The following is a 23,184-nucleotide window of genomic DNA, read 5'->3' as shown; positions in this document are numbered from 1 at the left end:
AAACAAACAAATCAAAAAAGAAGAGAAAAAAAAGAAAATGTCAGTCTCTATCGTTCAGTGAACTCTTCTATAGATTTAACTTTCCAATTTATATCTCCTACATTGCGTAATCATATCGCGTTACAATATTCCATGTATACTTACATATACATGCATATAAATATATACATATATGTGTGTTGTATGTATACGCATTCGCTTCTAGTTTCCAAAGGAATTCGAACAATTTTCCGAGAGTTGTTTCATCGATTGTTACACGAACCAGAATAGAGCATTCGTAACCCTCAATAGATAGAAAATCATCCCCCTATACAGGAAGAAAACTGAACGGAAAAGTGATTCTATCGGATATGTACTTTGACGCACAGTAAGGGGCGGGTATCGGTTCAGGAGTAATAAAAAGAAAACATATAGAAAAAAAAGAAGGAAAAAGAAAAAAAAAATAGAAGCGAATAGGGGTAAAAGGGAGAAGAAGAGATAGAGAGTACGCGAAATCAAAAAGAGAAAGAGAAAGACAGAGAGTCAGAAAGAGATAGAGAAAAGGAGAGAAAAGAGATTTTGAAAAATAGTACTGTCTCGTCTGAAAATTTTTGTTCGAGTATATCTGACCCCTCGTCGTCATTAATAACTCGACGCGTTTGCCACGCGCACATCATTTTCCTGTCTCTTTGCTGTCCACCCGATGATGCAAACCTATACGTTCAAATATATGTTAGAGTACTGTATGTATATGTGTTTAAGTATGTGTGAATGTGAGTCAAGATAAAAGCACGGAATTAGGTACCCTCGTTGCAGCAGGTTTCTATGAAACACCCTTTGCCTTCCTTCCGCCCCTTCTACCTCTAAACTTCCCCTCTTCCTGCAATCCTACCCATCCCCATTCCCCTGACCTTTTATGACCCTGTTTCTAAAGCACGCGTACCGATCGCTTTTATTATCCTTTGCGTGAACGCCTGCGACGTATATTCTTTTTCCATCTTTTCTCTCTCTCTCTCTCTCTCTCTCTCTCTCTCTCTCTCTCTTTCTCTTTTTCTTTCTTTCTCTTTTATTGGCAGAAAAATTAATCGACCTCAATACCGGCGGATCCCAGTACGAAGGTCTTTTAAAATAACAAGGCGCATGATTTAAAAAAATATATAAGAGATTTGTACGTGTTAGATACTCGAAAGATTTGATACTGGATAGATAGATATATACATATATTGAGCGTATCTAACGTTCGGCCAACTCAATGAACCGGATCCTTTAAACGGGATTTTACTTACACGCCGTTTGTGTGGAACCTAAGTGTATGCTGTATTACGTACGTACATATATACACGCTGCGTTTTGTCGTCGATGATATCTATGCGTGCCAAAGAGGGAAAGTGTATTCAAATCTCGATTTTTAATACCATAAAATTACTACTTACATATATATAAAACTACTACATACATATATATATACACACAATATACAACATATGTGTGTGTGTATATCTTTTGATTTTACAAATATATATATTATAATATCAAAAGATGTATAGTTTGATAATAATAAATATAAAAATATCTTCCAAATAAAGATTTTACTAATAAAATAAAATTGTAATAAATAATAGATAGAAATGTCAATAATGAAAAAGAAAGATTTTAATTAATTTAAAGAATACAAGAATTTGAATAATAAATAAAGATTAAAAATTTCAATAAAATAAAAGAAAATTTAATTTTCAAGATTCTTTTTACACAATATTTTAATAATCGAATAAAAAGAAAGAAAAAAATCAATAGAATCGCGATACGTCGATAACTTTTAACACCTTATTTGAAAAGAAAAAGAGAAAGAATATATAAGAAAAGATAATAAGTTATATAAGTAAATATAAAAGTTTATATATATATATAACATTCGCAATATATATATATATATATATATATATATATATAATACATATATATTATATATATATTGCGTAATATATATATATTATATATATATCCATATATATATATATATATATATATATAATACATATATATTATATATATATATATTGCGTAATATATATATATATATTATATATATATCCATATATATATATATATATATATATATATATATATATTGCGAACGTTACGGGCTCAACGAACGATTGAGTGCAGCTTACATTATTATATCGATTGTGATTCGGTATAGGAGCGTCATCATCCCTTCTCTCTCTCTCTCTCTCTCTCTTTCTCTTTCTCCTTCTCCTTCTCTCTGTCTCTTTCTCTCTCTTTTTTCTCTTTTTTATCTTTCGCTTCGATGAAATTCCATTCCATCGTGGCTTTTCTCGCATTCGTGACGGCTAGCGAGAACAAGCCGACGCTCGCGTCAAAATTCGTCAAGGGCTGTCAAAACGACCGACAGAACGGTCCCCGCGAACGAATGAGACCATAGGGTAGTCTATCCCCTTCTCCTTCCCCCATTTATTTTCTTTTTTTTTTCTTACTTCCTACCACACTCTTCCCTTTTTCTATCTCTCTCTTTTTCTCTCTTTTTTTTCTTTTTCACTCTTTCTCTTATTCGTTTTACTCTCCCCCACCATTTGCCTCTTTTCGATGAAGAAGAAAAGAGGGGTCGAAATGTGTATCCTTCCTATTTGTTTTCTTTCCTGTTCTAAACTCGCACAGATAGATTTTATCCTCGCATAGAAAATCTCTGGAGTATCATTAAATAGTCTTTTATCGTTAATAAAAAATATTTATCAATGAGAAACAAGATTACGTATACACACGTACATATATATATATATATATATATATATATATATATATATATATGTATATATACATATAGACATATATATATCTACATAGACATATGTACGTACACAAATTATTCGATTCGTAGGTGTAAATACGTGATATGAATGGAGATCGCAATAGCCCAATGAATTCTAATTATCATGCTAATCGATATTAGAGAGATAGAATACTTCCTAACGCCCACCATTTCTGCCAGTCGATTTCATTCGCATAGACCAACCCATATTGTGAATACGTTGTTAATGATGTTTGTTATTATACTTTCAATAATAAAAAATGTTAACCTTTTAGAAAGCCATTTCTTTCAAATATATTCTCCATGATTCATATAATTATATTTCTCGAAATATCGATGACAACTCAACGATTAGCAACCTTTCCTTTCCTTGTCCTTGTCTTACTCATCTAGTATCTATGAGCAATCATCTTTTTCTCCTTTAATCGCATACTTCTTGTGTTTATCTACTTCTCGGTCCATCTATCCATACCTCCCTCTCTCCCTCCCTCCATCCATCCCTCTCTCCCTTCCCTCACTTTATTCGCAGATTCTTAGATACTTACGTTCATTTAGATAGAGAGAACTAGCGTTACGAGATGAGAGTACCGCAGGAAACGGGACAGCTTCGTCTCTCGAGTGAATGGATAGACGCATAGCAGCCGCAAGAGTAGCAGCTCGGACAAGCAGCTATGCGCTGCTTGTGGCGAGTAGGTGAGTAGGTAGGTAGGTAGGTAGGTAGATAGATAGGTAGGTAGGTAGGTAGGTAGGTTGACTCGTAGAGGTGAGGGTAACAGAGATACTGAGACAGAGAGAGAGAATCGACCCTCGAGAGTCTCTCTCTCTCTCTCTCTCTCTCTCTCTCTCTCTCTCTCTCTTTCACTGGTAGAACTGGACCGTCCGTATAGCATGCGCGTACCTTCTCCAATCATGAAACAGCCCTGTCCTCTCCAAGCACGGAGAAGCTCGTAAGCCAACGAGTCTCTCAAGTCCTTTTTTAGGATTCCACTTAACTTTTCATATCTCCCGTTTCTCAGTCGTAATTATATCGTACACCCGAGAACGTAATACGATGACGGATAAACGATATTCTCATTATTCTTTTTGTCCTGAAAGTATTTTTTGAAAAATAAATTGAGAAACAAAACAAAAGAAAAAGAAACGATAAAGAAAATATTGTTATTTATAATAACAAAATGATAATGGAAAAGTAAAGAAAAAAAAAATTTCTCTTCATTTTACAATTAGAAAGTCCATTCGCGTTCATCATTTATTCTTTTATCTTTTGGAATTAACAACGATAATAAGGATCTTTTATCGTAAAAGTTTTCATCATCTTGTAGTGTCATTAAGCGGTAAACCTAATGTCAGAGTTCTTACGTGTCAATTCTTTAGAATATTAAAAGGAAGAAGAACGCGAAGCGAAAGAGAGAAAGAAAGAGAGAGAAAGAGAAAGAGAGAGGAAAAACCACGAAGGTTGGCAAATTTTTACGGTTCGTTGCTATTAATATTTGCTATTGTAGCTTTATTGAATCGTACGCATATTGCGTTCAAGAGAATCACACAGGAAACCACAGAACGTTCTAAGGTCGTCGACTTTAACGTGGAATTCACGTCACCCTGTACCTAAGTTCGTTCGTACAAATACACACACACACGCACGCACGCACGCGCGCGTGTATATATATACGCTCGTGGAACAATGATAATCAGACCGAAGAGTCAGCATTGTTGTCAATGTAGTTTACGAGCATCGCACATATGCTCTCGAGTACTACCAGGTATAATGCTACCTATACATATACATATACACACAAATATACATATAATATATATAAGTATATATTTATATATCTATATATCTATATATCTATATATCGTATCGATGCTCGTCGCATTGTCAAACTCGTCGCTTTCAAGTGTGAAGTGATCTGTAAATCACGTACGACCCTTATTCATTGTTTGGCATTGCGATTTTTCTGATTTTTCGGATTTTCTCCAAATCAATGCATTTCTTCCTTTCTAGTTCTAACCCGCTTCGTTACGCGTCATTCCATATGACCGAACTCGATCGTTCCGCGTTTAATTTCAGATAATAATAAATAATAAAAAAAAAAAAAGAAAGATATTATTGGCAAGGTCTGTGAATCATATTTTTAACACTGATACTACTGATATATTCATACCACGTCCGTCAATTTGATGATTACTTTGAAAAAAAAGGAATGAAGATAAAAAACAATATTATTCGTTATTATTTTTACTTTCATTTTTACTATAATAATAATTAAAGGAAAATGGATTTTAATTTACATATTCGTAATGATTATGATTCTAGTAATTATATTAAAATAAAAAATTTGAACGGATTTAATAGTTCCAGTAATAATACGAGTAATTTAATTTATAATAAATTATATTGAGTTTATAATAAATTAATAGCGAGATGATGATTTAGTAATTATATTAAAATAAAAAATTTTAATGGATTTAATATTTTTCAATGATAATATGAGTAATTTAATTTATTAATTTTTCGATGACATTGATGTTCTATAACAATCTTATTACAAAGTTTACATGACGCATGATCGCTCATAAAAAAAAAAAAAAAGAAAGAAAGAAAAATCATAGCTTGATTTATTCATTACTGATTAAAAGCGTATGTCAGCAACGAATATTTCCGAACGAGATGCGCTCAATAACGTGTCAGAATCAGAATCATTTATACGGCGCAATACGTAATCGATCGTAGCCCGATAATAACCATAAAGGGTCGAAATTAATTTCTCTCTTGCTCTAGCGTTTCCATAATATCCTGTGACTTTTCGTTTCGCCTATCTAACAATTTCACCAAATTTCATTGAAATTTCAATCGGTTATCTATATAAGAAAATCCGAAATATTTTATTTGTAACCGGTAACATAAGTCGGATCTCGTATGGAAATGGAAAGGTAATTGACTACGACGAATTTAAGCGGATTCCGATTAAACTATCGTAATGAGCGAATTGTAACATTAAGATAAGACGAAATATCTCAAAGAAACTCTTAAACGTAAATACGCGCTAACGACATATTATTAGAAAAATATTGATATAATAGAAACTTCTAACTCCGTTATCTCACTTCGTTCTTTCACGTTCGATCATTTCTAATTACTCGAATGCATACTTATATATCCATACGCATTTACCCGTAATCTTATTAATAGAGTATTTATGAAATTGTATAATCGAATTGTATATATATATATATATATATATATATATATATATATATATATTTCCTAATGTTTCTTTCATAAAAGGTAGCTAGCCAACGAGAGCCAATATCATATCTTGCTAAACGAACCGGTTAAATGACGATAGTAAAACAAGATCGTAGTAGTTGGTGGACGTCGAGTAGAAGATCGGAGATGTTCGAATCGATTTCCGTTCGCATCTCGACTACTACGAACCCGCCTACGACGGGTTAATTATCTCTGCTTTTAAAAGCTTTGCCGGTGAGCAGCAGCAGTAGCGGTGGTGGCAACGGCAACAGCAACAGCAACAGCAGCAACGATATATACTCGCCTTCGACTCGCCTTTCATGCGCATCTCTTTTCATACTTGCTCTATCTTTCGCGCGAAGATAAAACGAAGCTGGATAAAAACACGGTGAAAGATAAAAGGGCGGGCAGAGAAAGGGCTGGAGAAAGGGAGAGTTTCTAAGGGAAAACTTACTTTCGAAATGGTCGCGTTTGAAGATACCGACAAAAAGAAAAAACAAGAAGAAAAAAAGGAAATATTATTAAATTTATAAATAATCTCATATCTTAATTAACGACATGTAACTACTGCGTCACTTGTAGATTACTTTCCTGAGGGTAGAAATGAAAACGATTATAAAAAGAAAAAAAGAAGGAATATTATTATTTCACTTATTTATTTTCCTTTTAAAGAATTAATCTTTACAAAAATCTTTACGAAAAAATTTCGTTCATTCTAAAAAAAAAAAAAAAAAATAAAATAAAAAAAATAAAAAAAGGAAAAGAAAAGTGATCTCGTTTGAAAGATCATTGCAGCTTAGGAAAATCGCTATCTGTCGAAAGTTCGAAGGTTATAATCGAGATACCAACACAATTATTATCTTAAAGAAAGAAGTGCGAAATAAAAAAAGAAGAATAGAAAAAAAAAGAAAAAAAAGAAAGATCTAGCAAGTATAAGTGTCTCTCCGATCATTAAAAGCGCGCTTTTCTCGGAGTGACGACACAATGTATTGAGATATCTCGGCGCGTCGAAGAAAAAGAGAAGAGTGGGGATCGTTCTCCTTTGCTGGGACCGTGCGTATCCCCTACTCCTCAGCTCCGTAGCTTTACCCCCACCAAAGGTCATCCGATTAACGGGCGTCGCCGGCAAGCAGCGACGAAGTGCCAGAGGCGGCAGTCCGCGCTTGCGGGGCCTTACGAGAGGGGGTTTATAGTTCGTGTCTCTCTCACTACGACGTATCACGTTACTTCATCGAGATTAATCGCGATTGTCTATAATCATAGAGATATCGATTAGAATGTATATCGATTGACGAACGGGAATAATAAAAGCGAGTTTAAGATACTTTTAGAAAGTCGTTTGAGGGGAATAAGTCACGTGTATAATAACTACAACGACGTAGTCGTCTCTCCTGTGTGTTGTTTACCAGAACGATAAGCGTATTCATTGTTTGGAGGAGGATACTCGTATCGTAAACGCAGACACCCTCTCCCCTGCCCTCTCTTGCCCTCCCCCCGTTCGACATATTATCCGTTTCTCTTTTTTTATTTAAAGGCGATACCAACACGCTCGTGACAGATCAACACGTTTGTTTCGTCTAATGTGTTTTCTCTAATGGTATTGGTAAAAGGACGTCCTATCAACCAAATCATGTATATTCATTGTTATGTTTATAATATCGATCGTTATGTTTCAATATAAAATCAAGAGGAAAAAGTGATCGAAAGGGAAAGCTATATTGCCTTAGGGAACATATCTTTAGTGAAGAGATAAAAGAGAAGTATCGTTAATAGAAAAACTGGACATTCGAAGTTTCTCTCTGTTGCCTTTGTATGTTAGCATTGGTTCTGATCGAGAAGTCACCGAGAGTACTCTCACGTTCTTGGAACGTTTCTTCGTGGGGAAGAAAAAGGGAAGAAAGAGTGAGAGTGAGAGAGAAAGAGTGAGAGAGAGAGAGAGAGACAGAGAGAGACAGAGAGAGAGAGAGAGACAGAGAGAGAGAGACAGAGAGAGACAGAGAGAGACAGAGAGAGAGAGAGAGACAGAGAGAGAGAGAGAGAGAGAGACAGAGAGAGACAGAGAGAGAGAGAGAGAAACAGAGAGAGAGAGAGAGAAGCGTGGGTCTTCGTCCAACATCTTTCGACGTCCACGGCTGGTGCAATAAGAGAAAAGCTTGTCCTGGAAAACATCGAAGTGAGATTACTCTCCTCCTACGAGAGAATAGATCGAACTGTCGGGAGGAAACAAGAATACGTTCGATTCTAAGAAAATAGAGGATCGATACATCTTCATCGTAAGTAAGAAGGAAAGGAAGAAATAAATAAAGGAAGAAAAAAAATTTGGAAAAAGAGAAAACGCGAAAGAAGAAAAGGGACTCTGTAAAATAAAAAAAAAAATATTTATTTCTACGTATAGCCGGAGGCTATCAAGACCCTTGGCTGATCAAGATAGGTCCTTATCTACTTGAACGATCCGAACGAAGTAAACGATCGCTAGGTGAATATCTCGTGGGTGGAGAAACGCGATGAGGGGGAGGAGTCGAGGTACTTGGTGAATTACGTTTTAAACCACCCCCTCTAACCCCCCTACTCAGAACAGTCTGCCCGCCAACAGTCTCCTTGTTCCAGCACCGGTGGAAAAACTTTTTCAAGTAAACAGTAATTATTGTAGGCGAGAGAAGGCGATCGTGATTAATAATCGGCACCGGTTGAACATCGAGAAACCTCGTGAGAAGAGAATAGAAGGGAAGGAAATAAAGAGAAGAGAGAAAAAGTAGCAGCGTGGGCGTTCGTGCCTGTGACGTGTGACGTGTGCGTGTGCGTTTGCGTGCACTCGCGTGTATGTATGCACATTTACAACACGGAGGACTACGTACTCCTTCGTACCCTGGGTACAAAGAGTGTTAAAGAGAAAGAAAAAGAGAAAGAGTTGTACGATCGTGCAAATGATCGTGCCCTTACGATCCTTTCGATCGTCGATCGTCTTAGTGGATGCCAGATTGCCTGGATGCCAGTTTTGGAAGGCGGAATAGCAAAGAAGCGTGGTGCCGATAGGCTCGGTCGCAAAATGCGAATGAGACTTTGCACCGCATCGAAGGAGTCCTATACGCTGCTCTCCAAGAAACGGTAAAAAAAAGAAATAATAATAATAATAATAACAAACCATTTATCCTTAAGTTAATCTTAATTCTATGATCAATCGTTGAAAATTATGGTTTTTCACGTGTCACGTAACACAATAAAAATCGTCAAAATACGAAGTTCACGTTGGATACGATGGAAATGATCGTTCAGTGACCTTTCTTTCCATCAGTTGAGATCACTAACGTATATCTCATCGGAATTGCTAGTTTTAACGATCGACGATCGTTTTCGAGATTTTCCAAGCCCTACAACGAACGACCTATAATTTAGCTCTCGGTCCGAACGATTCGGATCCCACGAGTAACTGGCTTCGCGTCCTCGTTCGTTCATCTCTTCCTACCACGGCGGTGGCGCTTACTACGTGTGTCTTCGTGTTTAGCCACTTTAGAAGAGTAAGATCCGACTATCGTCGTGTCTCGATGGGTTAGGCTTGCACGAGCCACCTAGTCCCTTCGGTAACTAGACGTAATCTTCCGGTAATTTAGCAAATGACAGTCCGTAAATATTTCGTTCGTAAATTATGATTACGGGTTTCTGATCGTTTGTTTTGCCGTGCCTCCGTTTGGGGAAAAAGAAAAGAAAAATGAAAAAAAAAAAAAAAAAAAAAAGAAAGAAAGAAAAAAAAGAAAGAAATAAAAACAAAATTAAACATACGAAGACACGTAGATCTCTCTCTTTTTTTCTCTCCCTCTCTTTCTTTATCTTTCTCTCTCTTCTCTTTCTCTGTGGAAACACATTTTTTGACATGTAAAAATGAAAAACGCGTTTTTATATGAAAAATAATATAAAAAAAACCGATCAAATATACTTACTCAAATATATTAATTATGAACGAAGGAAATTTTCAATGATCATAAAAAGGGGGAAGGGGGTTACCCGAGGGTATAGCTTTATTTCAGTAGGGTCCAGCTTTTCGTTCGGCGAATCAAATTTGTCGGTATTCTCAGTGGCACGTTCTCGGACATCTAACGTAATTTGTTCGTGCATATCGTAAGCCATTATGCATACAGACGCGAAAGATGTTGCTGCAGCGAATGGAATTATAGTAATCCGAGAGCCGACCCCAGCGCCTCTCTTTTCTCTCTCTCTCTCTCTCTCTCTTTCTCTTTCTTTCTACTTTCGTCATAAATATTCATCCCTATACGTGCGTTACGTTGTTAGACATATTTACACAGTTATGAATATGGGTAAGCGGTCGTGGTCCAGCTTGGACCGGATTTCCTCTCTCTCTCTCTCTCTCTCTCTCTCTCTCTCTCTCTCTCTCTCTCTCTCTCTCTCTTTCTCTCTTTCTCTCCCTCTTTCTCTTCGAAGATTACTTCTCGTCTACTTGAAGCGTTTGCATCGCTTTGAAGTTTCGCGTGTCTTTCTAAAAAGAAGTTTTCTTCTTCTTTTTCTTTTCCCGTCTTCTTCTTCTTGTTCTTATTCTTCTTCTTTAAGTTGCACACACGCATGTACCATAATACAACCTTTCTCAGCAGGTATAACAGTACAGAAAATTTTAACCGAGGCGTATAATAGAATAGAAGGAGCGGAACGCGTAAGTAGACGCGCTTGCTTTCTGATTTATCCGACGATTTAGCCGATTTTAGCGATGGAATTTGCATGCTGGAAGGAAACACCGTTTTCCCTTTGCCGAAGAGCGTGTAAGAAAAAGATAAAGAGAGAAAGAGAGAGAGAGAGAATGAGAGAATGAGAGAAGCGAAGATGTTACGGCAGCCAAGCTATTCCGGCAATTTCGTTAAATACGTGCCGCGAGAAAATTGAAGATAATTTACACCTTGCTTACCTTCCATTCAAGGTACCAAACTGCGGTACCTTTTCGTGCGTATGCGCGCCCTCACATGAAGGGATACACACACACACATACACCTTTGATCTTGTATACTTAAGATAGACGTTCGTGAATATTCTCTCTGATAAAAAAAGAATATATATACACATATATGTGTATTACCACCGTGTAATCCGAGAACAAGTGGCTGTATGTTCGCGCGATATCTCTGACTTCTCTCTCTCTTTCTCTCTCTCTTTCTTTCATTCTCTTACTCTCTTACTTTCTTATGTATACACACGCAACATATATGTGTGTTTATGTATATATACATAATCTGTGCATATTTGTGAGGTTCTCGCAAAGTAAAAGTCGCAGCTGCCACAGTTTCGTCTCTACTCCTCGTCGTTTCCTTCCTCCTCCCCTCTTCCTCATTTCCTCTTTACTCTCGCGTCTTTACGCTTGTTACGAGGATGAATCAAAGCTCTGTATCGAAACGGAAGCTGCCATCCACTGGATTTTCGATCGACCGTTTAAAAGAGAACGACGACGACGACGACGACGACGACGAAAGAAAAAAAAAAGAAAAAAGAAAAAATAAAGTTACCAGTCATCTCATCTCCTTCGACGGATTTCCTTTTAAACGATCTCGTAACTCGAACTCGAAGATAGACTGTTTTATATTGCTTGCCTTCCACAACGATTCTTATCACTTTTTTTTTTTAATAGAACGAATACTATACTGAATTGGACGTTACTGTAACTAACGGATAATCGGTTCGAATGGAGTTGGAACAAAAAAGAAAGAAAAAAAAAGTTAGAAAAGCAGAGAGAGAGAGAGAGAGAGAGAGAAAGAAACACGCTAACGTATCAATCTTTTTATCTCATTCCTGACAGCTGTTATAAATTAATTATCCATCGTTTAAAGGAAATATGAAACGCACACACGTAAGTACTTTTCCTATACACAAGTTCGATCTCGTTCGTCGAATGATTGAATTCTTTTTCTTCTTTCTCTTTTCTGTCTCTCACTTTTCTTCTTTTTTCCGAAATCACTAATCAACGATTGATAGAGAAAAAATCAATAAAACAAAAAAATAAAGAAAGAAAAAAAATATAATCTGTTTTGTACGTGACCGTTCAACTTATCCTAATCAGGTATACACGGAAATTATGTTTTTCCTGCTTTCTCTCTCTCTCTCTCTCTCTCTCTCTCTCTCTCTCTCTCTCTCTCTCTCTCTCTTTCTCTGTCTTTCGTGACCTCGAACGAAAAATGATTCGTATGATAAGAAAGGAACAAGTTATGCGAGCAATAGATAACCCCTCACAAGGACTAGAATAATTCGTTCATGATATATAACACTTGAAGTGATTCGCAAGAATAGTTAGTTATTCGTTGGCGTGAACAGTTGGTACATTCTTTCTCTCTCTGTCTCTTACTTTCTTTCTCTCTCTTTCGAATCATGTCTCGCGATAAGAAAAAGTCACAAAGCTAGTATAGCGCGCGTAATAAAACTCGGCAACGCGTATAATCTATGTTGAAATTTATTTCAGAGACCGCCTTACACGACGTTCACCCTATCACGGTGAACGTTTTCTTTACGTATCTCACGGACGCGTCCTCGTTTTCTTTTATTTTTCCCCTTCTTGTTTTATTTCTTCAATCATTTTCCATCTCGTCATTTCTTCTCCGTCGAAACGATCAAATTAGTTTCGAATAATACCGCGCTTTCACAGATTACACTCTTTCTTCCATCCTACCTCCTTCACTCTCCCTCTCTCTCTCTTTCTCTCTTTCTCTCTCTGGAATATTCATTTCTTGAAGGCTCAATTGAAAGCAACTCGTTTGAACGTGTAGCTTCTCTTAATTTCGTGACGTTCGTATCAAGTTACATGACTTTATCGATATCTCTCTTTTTCTATCTCTCTTTCTCTCTCTCTCTCTCTCTCCCTCTCTCTCTCTCTTTCTCTGTCTCACTGTCTCTTTCTCTGTCTCTCTCTTTTTTCTTTCGCGGAAACGAGAAATAATCGAACAGAATGGTCCATTGTGTAATAGCAGTAACGATTCAGCGCCGCATGGAATTCCAAGAAAAGAGCAGTGAGACAGAGACACATGGAGAGAGAAAGAAAGAGGGAGAGAGAGAAAGAGAGAGAGAGAGAGAGAGAGAGAAAGAGAGAGAGAGAGAGAGTAAGAAAGAGAGAGAGAGAGAGAGAGAGAGAGAAAGAGAGAGAGAGAGAGTAAGAAAGAGAGAAAGAGACGAGTAATACGAAAGGTCTGGAAATTCTGTCAGCGGTGAGATACCAAATACGAATTCATTCTTACATGTATGTATATCGATATTCGAGATCGTGACCGGGTTCTCTCTCTCTCTCTCTCTCTCTCTCTCTCTCTTTCTCTCTTCAGTAAGAGTCACTCGGTATAGTAAATAACTATACACGACACATAAGTATGTACCACGTTACTGAACTTACTCGAGCGTCTTATGGGTTTTGACGAGTCGTGGAGTAGGCGAATACGCTCGAGAGCCGCTATCTTTTGTCGTTAAATTCGATAACGAATAACGCACCGCTGAATATGCTGGAAATAATTCGACGATTTAATATATCACATACCTACGTACATATGTATGTACGTATATGTATATACTTGCATACATTGTTGAGAAATATTTATCGTAGAAGGAGTTAGAGCTAGTAGAGAAAGAAGAAGAGAAAGAGAGAGAGAGAGAGAGAGAGAGATCTTGTGGTCTGAGTTACTTTCTCGTTACGCCATATCGTAGTCGGTTTCATCAAAGTCGAAGAAAAATGATGATTTCTTTTACTTTCCACACGGTATGTCCTTGTATCTCTGGTCATAAATCCTCATGGTCGATATTATCGCCTATACTTAACAAGAAACTTCGCGATAGGTGAATCAAGTTAATAAGGCTATGAAAAATATTAAACAAACTTTAAGAACATAATAAATCTTTTCTTTTCTTTTTTCTTTTCTTTCTATTTTCTCTCTCTCTTTCTTTCTTTTGTTTTACTTTTAATTAAATTGAAATTTAATTAATATTATATATATATAATATTAAATTTAAATATTTCTTTTTCTTTTTTATTAATTATAATAATTACTATATAGTATATAATAGAGAAAAATAAATTATAATTATATGATACAATATTTTATTAAATTTAATATCATTATTTATATCTTATAATTTAATATCTATATAACAGAATATATTAATTAAATTTAAATTTAAATAATCTTAAATATTAAATTTAAAAATTATTAAAATTTAAACTGAGAAAAGAGAGAAGAACAGAGCGAGAGAGAAAAAGAGAGAAAATTTGGGCACATAAATTTTGTACTTTCCTACTAGAAGAAAAAGACAGAGAGAGAGAGAAAGAGAAAGAGAGATAGGAAACGAAATATGAAGCACGTGCCTCGTTCGTTTCTACGTGTTACATCTATGCGATATATTAATTTCGTTTAAGTGTACGTGCGTCCGCCCACGTGGCTCAAAATTACGCGTATCCCCCCGTCTCGTTCCATCTCCCCCTCCCTGCCCCTTTAAAGCAAGGCAGCCACAGTTTAGCCCATCGTTAAATCATCCTCGACCGAGCGGTACATCGTGCACGGTATATCGGTTCTTCTCTCGTTGGTGTTACTAAATTGCCGCAGGACCCTCGACTCAGAACATCGAAATCACGAGGGCGGATTACTAGGGACTTAACACGCCAGAGGGGACGCTCGACACGAGGGGAGGATTACTCGCGAGATCTTTCTTGACGTTTTCCTTGCACCCTCTTTGACCCCCCTCTCTTTTCCTCCTCTCCACCCTTCTCTCCCCTTTTTGTCCTTTCGACCGGTCGTCCTCTAAATCTCCGTAGGATACGTATAAATATTACCTGTGATTAGCTTGACTTCTCTTTTAAACCTATGCTACTTAAATACATTCACGTACACATATACACATATGTGTGTGTATATATATATATATATATATATATATATATATATATATATATATTATACACATATGTGTGTATATATATATATATATATATATATATATATATTATACACATATGTGTGTGTATATATATATATATATATATATATATACATAGATAGATATAAATTTTTTTCTTTTCTTTTTATTTGAAATATGTTTCCTTGTTTATCTTATATTTTTTTCCTTTTTTTTATCTAAAATTTATTTTCTTTTTTATTTGAAATTTTTTTTCTCTTTGTTTATCCTAAATTTTTATTTTAAATCTTCATAAGAGTTTCCTTTTGTTACTTTTCGTGATATTTGTGCATAGCATAACGTTTTGGTGTTTTTTGTTTTTTGTTTTTATTTTAAATATATTTAAAATATATTTTTATTTGTGTGATATTTGTATAGTATAACATTTTGAAATCTTTTTTCATCTTAAAGAGTCCTTCCTTTCAATTTGTATAAAACTTCCTTTCATCTCTCACAGTTATGTGATATTTTGATAGTATAATATTTTCAGATTTTTTTTCATCTTAAATGTACGTACATTTAAATATTTTATTTTTAATTTTTAATTGTCTATTGTAGGTATTGTTAGGTATTGAAGGTATTGTTTCATTCCATACATTATTTGCGAGTAAATCGATAAAGAAAATATTGTAGATAAATACGAAACCATTAATAATTGTTTCGAATAAGTACAAAAGCTCTAAATTTAATCGGATAAATTTCCTAGAATATCGTATTTGTGAAAAATAAAATACAATCAAATGTATTAAAATGTATTTATCGTTTTCTGTCCCCTGGGGTTGGTATGCTTTCGATACGTATCCTTTTGATAAATGATCCATCGATAAAATACTAAAATACATAGGTATATCGTATAAACACATACACTAAAGAAAAAATAAAAAAAAATAAAAAAAAAAACAAATAAAAAGAAAAATTTTGATTCAGGAGAGATCAATCGGACCAACACAAATAAGGGTATCGTCGATACGAAATATCGATAGATATCATGAAATAAAATAGGAAACGAGTGAGTAAATATTTGTATGACCTTTTAAATCCGCGTGAACGCTCGATTGGTAGTTATTGTCTTTTGAAAATGAAGCAGCGAGTTCGACTAATCTATATGTATGTGTATATTATTCGAAACATTTTGCACGTGAATTTATCCCCCCGAACGTTTTGAATTGTTTTCATATATGATCAAACAAATTGTTGCTTCTCTTAATGGATTTATTTAGCGAGTAATATAATATTTACATTTATATATATATATTCATGTATAATAAATTTATATATATATATATATACACACACATTCACACAAGGTGTATCCGTTCATAGAAATTGCAAGCAAATATCTCAACATTGATTAAAGTTGCAAGAAAATTTATTAAGAAAATTTGCACAGCTTTGAGGCTGCTTCAAAATATTTATAAACATTTATTTGTTTATTTTTGTTATTTGTGATCTTTAAAAGACTGATATAATTTTTTTAAATGGATACTTATAATTTTTTTTTTTTTTTTATTGAATATTCATATAGCAATGATCATTTGTAGTAAATCATATGTAGTAAAAAGTTGTTATCATGCATTGTTAAAATTTATTGTATAAAAAAAAAATATTTGTATAAAAAAAATATATACATATGTTTGTAATATATAATTTGAAATATTTCTACCAAGACCGAATTAAGATTTAAAACGGTTCAAAAGAGAAACGACCTTCCGACATTTATTAGCCATTTCATGCTTGATTTTCAAAGTTATAGCTATGGTGTTCAAGGCATGCGTGTCACTATCATCAATCCTTCTTTCTTTCTTTTTTTTTTTTGATCGTTGGACATGTGCATAACACTTTTGTATAACTTACCCTTGGCACCATCGAGAAGTATAAAGGTCTTAATGCAAAACTCTGCAATATTGATCGATGAGGTTCGATAAAGATTAGCTATGGTATTGACGACCATATGGCAACGTGTCAGGATCACGTTAGACGAGTATTAACGAAATCTTATACCTTCCAACTAAAAGACATTATCTATTCTCCTGTCTTACGTGTTTACGTGACTGAAAGATTCGTGAGAAAATTTTAAATAGTAGACTGAATTAAAAATGATCTGCCTTCTTCGAATTTATAATATGTACGTATATATCGAGAATTGAACGAGTATTTTTGAAAAATGTCCAATGGATGAACGAAATCTACGTTTTATATATATATATATATATATATATATAATATAAAATGTGTATAAAAGCACGTAGGTATTATCGTTCAGAAAACGTCGAACGCATTCTAAAGTAGCACTCTCCCTATAATCTGCCTTTCAAATGGGGGAAGAGCGAGCGCGTGATTTTATTTCTAGATATCGGATATATTCCGATTGAGAATTGAAATTAAATACAAGTACTTAAGTAAGTAGGTAATATTCTGCTTCGTGGCCATGTTAACTTGTCGAAAAAAAATTGTAACATTTCAAGTTAATTTAGTCCTTATATTTATTATGTATCCACTCGAATCCCATTTAACTTCTTACGTGTAATTTATAATTCAAGAGGGTCGTTCGAAGATTTAACGTTAAGTATTTGCATACTTAAATATCTATATTTTCCTTTCAATTTAATCGTACGCGTCATCATATCGCAAACGAACGATATTACATTTTGGAAGGGGTGGGAGGAAAAAACATAAAAAATGACCAAATAAAGAAAAAAAAAGTATTGACCTTTTTGTTCGACTTTAACATTTAAATACGATGCTCGAAGAAAGGGGATGGGAGGAAATGGGGAAGATGTGGGAATATAAAGAGAACGTTTTACGGACGTAGAAAGCTTTGCGTAGGGCTCTCTCTCTCCCTCTCACTCTTTCACATGTATGTATATATATATATATATATATATCACCTATGTATATGTGCATGCAGAGAGAAGAAATGGTAAAGCTAATCGTCTCGGCGTCCGTCGATGGTTCGATCTTATCCGAAGAGAAGCGTGTACAGTGACGCGAGCACGTGACACACGCTCGAAAAGACGAGAAATGCGTCTTTCCTCTCGCTCCAGACACGTCCACTTCCAGATGGAAAGGAAGACGGTAAAGAAAGAGAAAGAAAAAGAGTATGATCGTGCAGTAAAAAGAGAAGAAAGAGAAAGGAGAGAGAGAGAGACAGTGAGAGAGAGAGAGAGGGAGGGGGAAGAAAGAGAGAGAAGGGTCAAAGATGCAGATGCAATAAGAGAGAAAGAGAAAGAGGGTGGGTGTAGGCAAGCTGGCTCTTCTGGACAGGAAACGAGCAATTAAGTGGCCGTGGCGACGTTATCTCGTAAGAAGAGAGAGAGAGAGAGAGAGAGAGAGAGAGAGAGAGAGAGAGAGAAAGAGAAAGAGAAAGAGAAAGGAAGGTTGTAAACTCGTCCATGAATTGGCAGAGAGAGAGAAAGAGAGAGAAACAGAGAGAGAAAGAGAAAGAGAGAGAGAGAGAGAGAAAAGAGTCCAAGTCCGAGAGAGAAGGGTCTCTCTTAGAACGATCCCGATCGGAATGTGTATGGCGCGAATGGGTATCTCTTGAAAAGCCCTGTATGTTTCTACGTATGTAGTTATGTATTACATATACGAACGTAAGTACGTACGTACGTATGTATGTAAGGGTATGAATGTAACGTCGTCCTTCTCGTTCTCCGCTCGAGAGAGCGCAATAAACTCGATGATTTAGTCTCGGCGGGCGGTTTTCTTGCGTGTGGGAGAAATTTGGTGAGAGCTTGTATGACATTTCTCGAACGTCTTAGAATTTAGAAACGTCTAATTCGGTATTACTCTGTGTCTTTTTTTAATCTTGTTCTTTCTTTTTCCTTTTTTATTATTTATTTATTTTTTCTTTTTATTTCTTTTAACCAGTTAGTGCTTCGCGATTTAGGTACACTATATTTAATGAAAGAGAAAAAAAGAAGAGAGAGTAAGAGAGAGAGAGAGAGAGAGAGAGAGAGAGAGAGAGAGAGAGAGAGAGAGAGAGAGACAGAGAGAAAGAAAGAGAGAGAGAGAGGGGGGGGAATAAAGTAAGAAAGGAACATAGATAATTGTAAATTATTTTTATTTTTGGATAAATGGTGTAAAAATAAAAATTCTTTTTGATAAGATCTATCTATTCATGAGAATAAAAGAATCTGATTAGGCAGACGTCGTCTATGAAGTTGTAATCGCGATCAAGAGATTACTATCGCGTTAAAGAATTTGTGCGACGTACCGTTGGCCTATTATATATGTATATATGTGTGTGTGCGTGCGTGTGTGTGTGTGTGTGTGTATGTACATATATATCTGTAAACCTCTCACATAATGCCGACCTAAGTCGACACACGTATCGATTTACGGACCTCTTTGGACCTCTTTCGAAATCCGATTGACCTTTCGAATCCTTTCATAGTATCGTGATATAAAAAAAAGGAAAGAAAAGAAAAGAATAGAAAAATAAAATAAAATGAAATCGAAATCGTGTAGTTGAATACAACGAGAGAAAACGTCGTGTCCATTCTAATTCGCTACTGTAAAGCCAGATTGCGCTAACAATTTAAGTGGTCGCTCAAGTATTTAAGTGGTACTAACAATAAAAGTCGGACATGTTGAATTGCCGTCGTATTCGTGGACTCGGAACCTGGCTTGGTATACTTTCGAGTTTGTTATTTTTTTTGTTTTTGTTTTTTTGTTTTTTTTTTTTTTTTTTTTCTTTTTCTTCAAAAGGAACATATTCACAACTAACGTCGATAAACGACGATAAGAATTAATAGAAAAAAGAAAAAAGAAGGAAAAAAATCCAAGCAAGTTTCTATCGGAAATGTTCAATGACACGTGGAAAGCGTTATTTAGAGATTCGATGGACCAATTAAATTCTCGACGTCGACGTTCGGTGAACGAATTAACGTGCGTAAAACGGTCCCAATTATCTCCATTAATCCAGGGTTTGAACGCGTCGGTGATTCGATTTACCTATGCTCGTTTCTGATCATGTGACCCGTAATTGCCGAATTTCACAAAATCCCGATGAACAAAACGAAATGTATTGTATCTCGAAGTAAGATGATGAAAAGAAGAGATTTTGCGTTCAGATTGAACGATCATACGAAAGAGAGAGAGAGAGAGAGGAAAAATATAAATATATATATATATATGTATGTATGGACGTGTGTGTATATATATATATATATATATATATATATATATATATATATATATATAGTGTATACCTATATATGTTAGGCATCGTAGACTCGTTTTATTAAATCAATCCGATTATGCTTGGCCCGGGGAGTCAATGTTTGTACCAAACAGACGTTATCGAGCACGTAATCTTTCTGAATGGAGTCGTACGCCGTAACCGCAATTCCGTCGCACGCGGAATCGCGATAATAATGGGACAGAGGACCGCGTGCACGAGCCCTATCCCCTATCATTACGCTCCACAATGCGTGCTTTTTGATCATGTAGGGATGTCGAGTAAGAGAAAGAGAGAAAGGGAGAGAGTGAGAGAGGGAGGGAGGGAGAGACAGAGAGAGAATGCGGGACAGTGGGCACTTTGTGACTCACGCTTATTCGCCCCTCGAAGAGTAAAGTGAGAGAGAAAGAGAGAGAGAGACGCAACCCCCGCGGAGAGAGCTACATACCCCTCAATACTGCGAGTAGCTATCTCTCTGCATTTTCTTTTCTATTATATTATATATGTAGGTATATGCATTTTATGTATGTGCTTTTTTATCTCTTCTGGAGAGAGAGAGGGAGGAAGAGAAAGAGAGAGAGAGAGAGAGAGAGAAAGAGAGAGAAAGCGCAATACGTGTACCGTTTCTCAGGGCTCGTCAGACAAGAATAAATGGTCCTTTTATAATCTTTTTTCCCCTTTCTTCTTTCTTTTTCTTTTTCTTTTTCTTTTTCTTTTCTTTTACTTTCTTTTTAATTACGCAAAGCGATTTCAATTCGGGCGGTTCATCGGTTTCATCGATTATTCGAATAATCATTCTTATTTTCGTCATATTGTACAAGTAACGTTTCTTAAATTCTTTTGTTAAAGGAAAGAAAAAAGAAATGTTTGAAAAAATGTCACCACCTCTTCCTCCTCCTTTAGTTTAAACGATTCTCTGGATGTGCTGGGACAAAGATTCACGATCGCCTTTCTATCTCGTTAACGTCGAAACGAAGAAGGAAAAAAGGGTGTGCAAAAGCTGTGAACACTTTGTGAGTCACGCGTACTCTTCCTCCTTTCACTGTAACGAGAAAAGAGATAGCTAGATAGATAGATAGGTAGAAAGAAAGAGAGAGAAAGAGAGAGAAGGAGAGAGGAAGAAAGAAAAAGATCCACTCTACGATTTTAAATTATTCACGGTGTACGAACAACGTTTCGTCAAAATCGCACCTCTTTTCGTGTCTCGGTTTTTCATCATTTTCATCCATCTCCACGGTTGTTATCTTTTTTTTTTTTTCTTTTTTTCGTCTTTCTCTTTTGAGTTAAAACGAGAACATAATTAGATTCATTAAAAAAAATGTTTCGTGTACGTTTCCAAGGGACAAATTTTCTAGGGAGATTTATCCAAACATTAGGGAGGGATGGAAAGGGAGGAGATAGGGTAAGTTTGTTCCTCTAATTTGACGTATTTTTTCCGTCGAGATTTATTCGAAAAATTTTCCTTTGAAAAGGAAATAAAAAAGTGTGGAAATAAAATAAAAAATGAATTAAAAAAAAGAATGATACGGGGTCCTCTTAATAGAAACATATGCGAGGTAATAGATGCTCCATGTGCTTGTTAAAATGTGCGTCAGACTCTCTTGTCTGTGTAAACGAAGATCGGTCAAAGCACGCATAGAAAATGAAATTAGCATGAGAAATTAGCATATCTAACAGTTTCTAAACACTGGTACGCGATATAGATGACACTTCCTCCAACGTTGTGTTGAATCATTTGCCCAACATATGGACATGCCGTTAAAACGTGTTTATCGTTTGTAAAAAGCGATAAAAATGTTGTTGCTCGAGATGTTCTATCGTCGCGTGCTCGATGTACACACACATGTATATATGTATACGCATAAACACATGCATATCCACACATACATGCCCTATTCTTTTCATTCTCAATATATCATGTATGTTACACGCGTATCTCTTATCGAAATCATAGATTGTACATGCGTGCGATTTCATACTCGTGCTCACACGCGTTTGTCAGCTTTAGTATCTTCGCGTCATCTGTTTTCCTTAAATTTCTTTGGGTAATACGATTTTTTTGTTGACAGATGCGAATTAACAAAATTGTTATACTTATCTTTTTTTCTTTTTTCCCTTTTTTTTTTTTACTCTAGTTAACTCTAGTTACAAGTCATCAATTTAACGAATTTCAAATTTCATGATTGATATTATAAACATCGTAAATTTTATTTTATTTTTTTCATCAAATTATATAATATTATTATTATTAATTTATAACTATTATATATTTAACAATTTATAATATATTTTAATAAGATATATTAATAAGTAATAGAAAATTCTATACCAATATAATTAATTACTTATATATATATAATTTTATGTCACTACTTTATAATAATAATATTATATAATAGATGATAATATGTAATATAAATTTGAATCTATCATAAATTATTATTATCATAAATTGTAAAAAATTATATATGCCAAATATAATTAATATTTAAATTTAAATAAATAAATATTATTAAAAGGGAAAAGGAAAGAAAACAGAAAAAGTCACATTTTAATTTACTTGTTGTCAGTGAAACAAATTTCAATAAAAATGTATATATGATAAATGTACGTGTATAAATCTAATATTAATTTATTATTCGTTAAATTTATATTGAATCCAATACAGACTTTACATACATACATACATACATACATAGATAGATACATACATAGATAGATAAATACATATATAGATCTATGAGTTTTTGAACGATCCTTAAAGAGAATGCTATAGTTGGCGAAAGGCTTGGCCAGTCTGACATAGGGTTAAAAATGTCGATCACGAGTGGTCAGAAGAGGAGGGTGCCAACGTTAATCTCATATCCCAGTCACGATCGTTTCAACCCTCCTACATTTTTCCAGATACTCGGGTACAATGAGGAACCCCGTTTGAAACGAACAAACAATGGATAAATCGACTGTACCGCACGATAAAATTCTACGTGGAAGAGGAATAAGGGGGAATGGATGTGGGGTGGGGGAGGGTTG

At 35.1% G+C, this 23,184-nt stretch overlaps 1 protein-coding gene across 6 annotated transcripts in view; it reads left to right on the top strand.

Moving 5' to 3' along the window:
• Nucleotides 1-23,184, top strand: part of LOC118443070 (rap1 GTPase-activating protein 1) — a 111,420-nt gene that overhangs the window by 39,803 nt on the left and 48,433 nt on the right. The window contains exon 1 of one of the 6 annotated variants that reach the window (XM_085656275.1): nt 7,003-9,161. The exons of the other annotated variants lie outside the window; for them this stretch is intronic. Coding sequence (XP_085512401.1) covers nt 8,881-9,161 — 281 coding nt within the window. The 5' untranslated portion in view covers nt 7,003-8,880. Of the gene's footprint in view, nt 1-7,002; nt 9,162-23,184 lie in introns of those variants that run through there. 6 annotated transcript variants of the gene reach the window in all.

This window comes from Vespa mandarinia, chromosome 4 (assembly GCF_050613455.1).
Source record: "Vespa mandarinia isolate Hongniang chromosome 4, ASM5061345v1, whole genome shotgun sequence".
NCBI classification, from domain to species: Eukaryota; Metazoa; Arthropoda; class Insecta; order Hymenoptera; family Vespidae; genus Vespa; species Vespa mandarinia.
The sequence above is the reverse complement of the archived record's forward strand: the minus strand, read 5'-3'. Positions and strand labels throughout refer to the sequence as shown.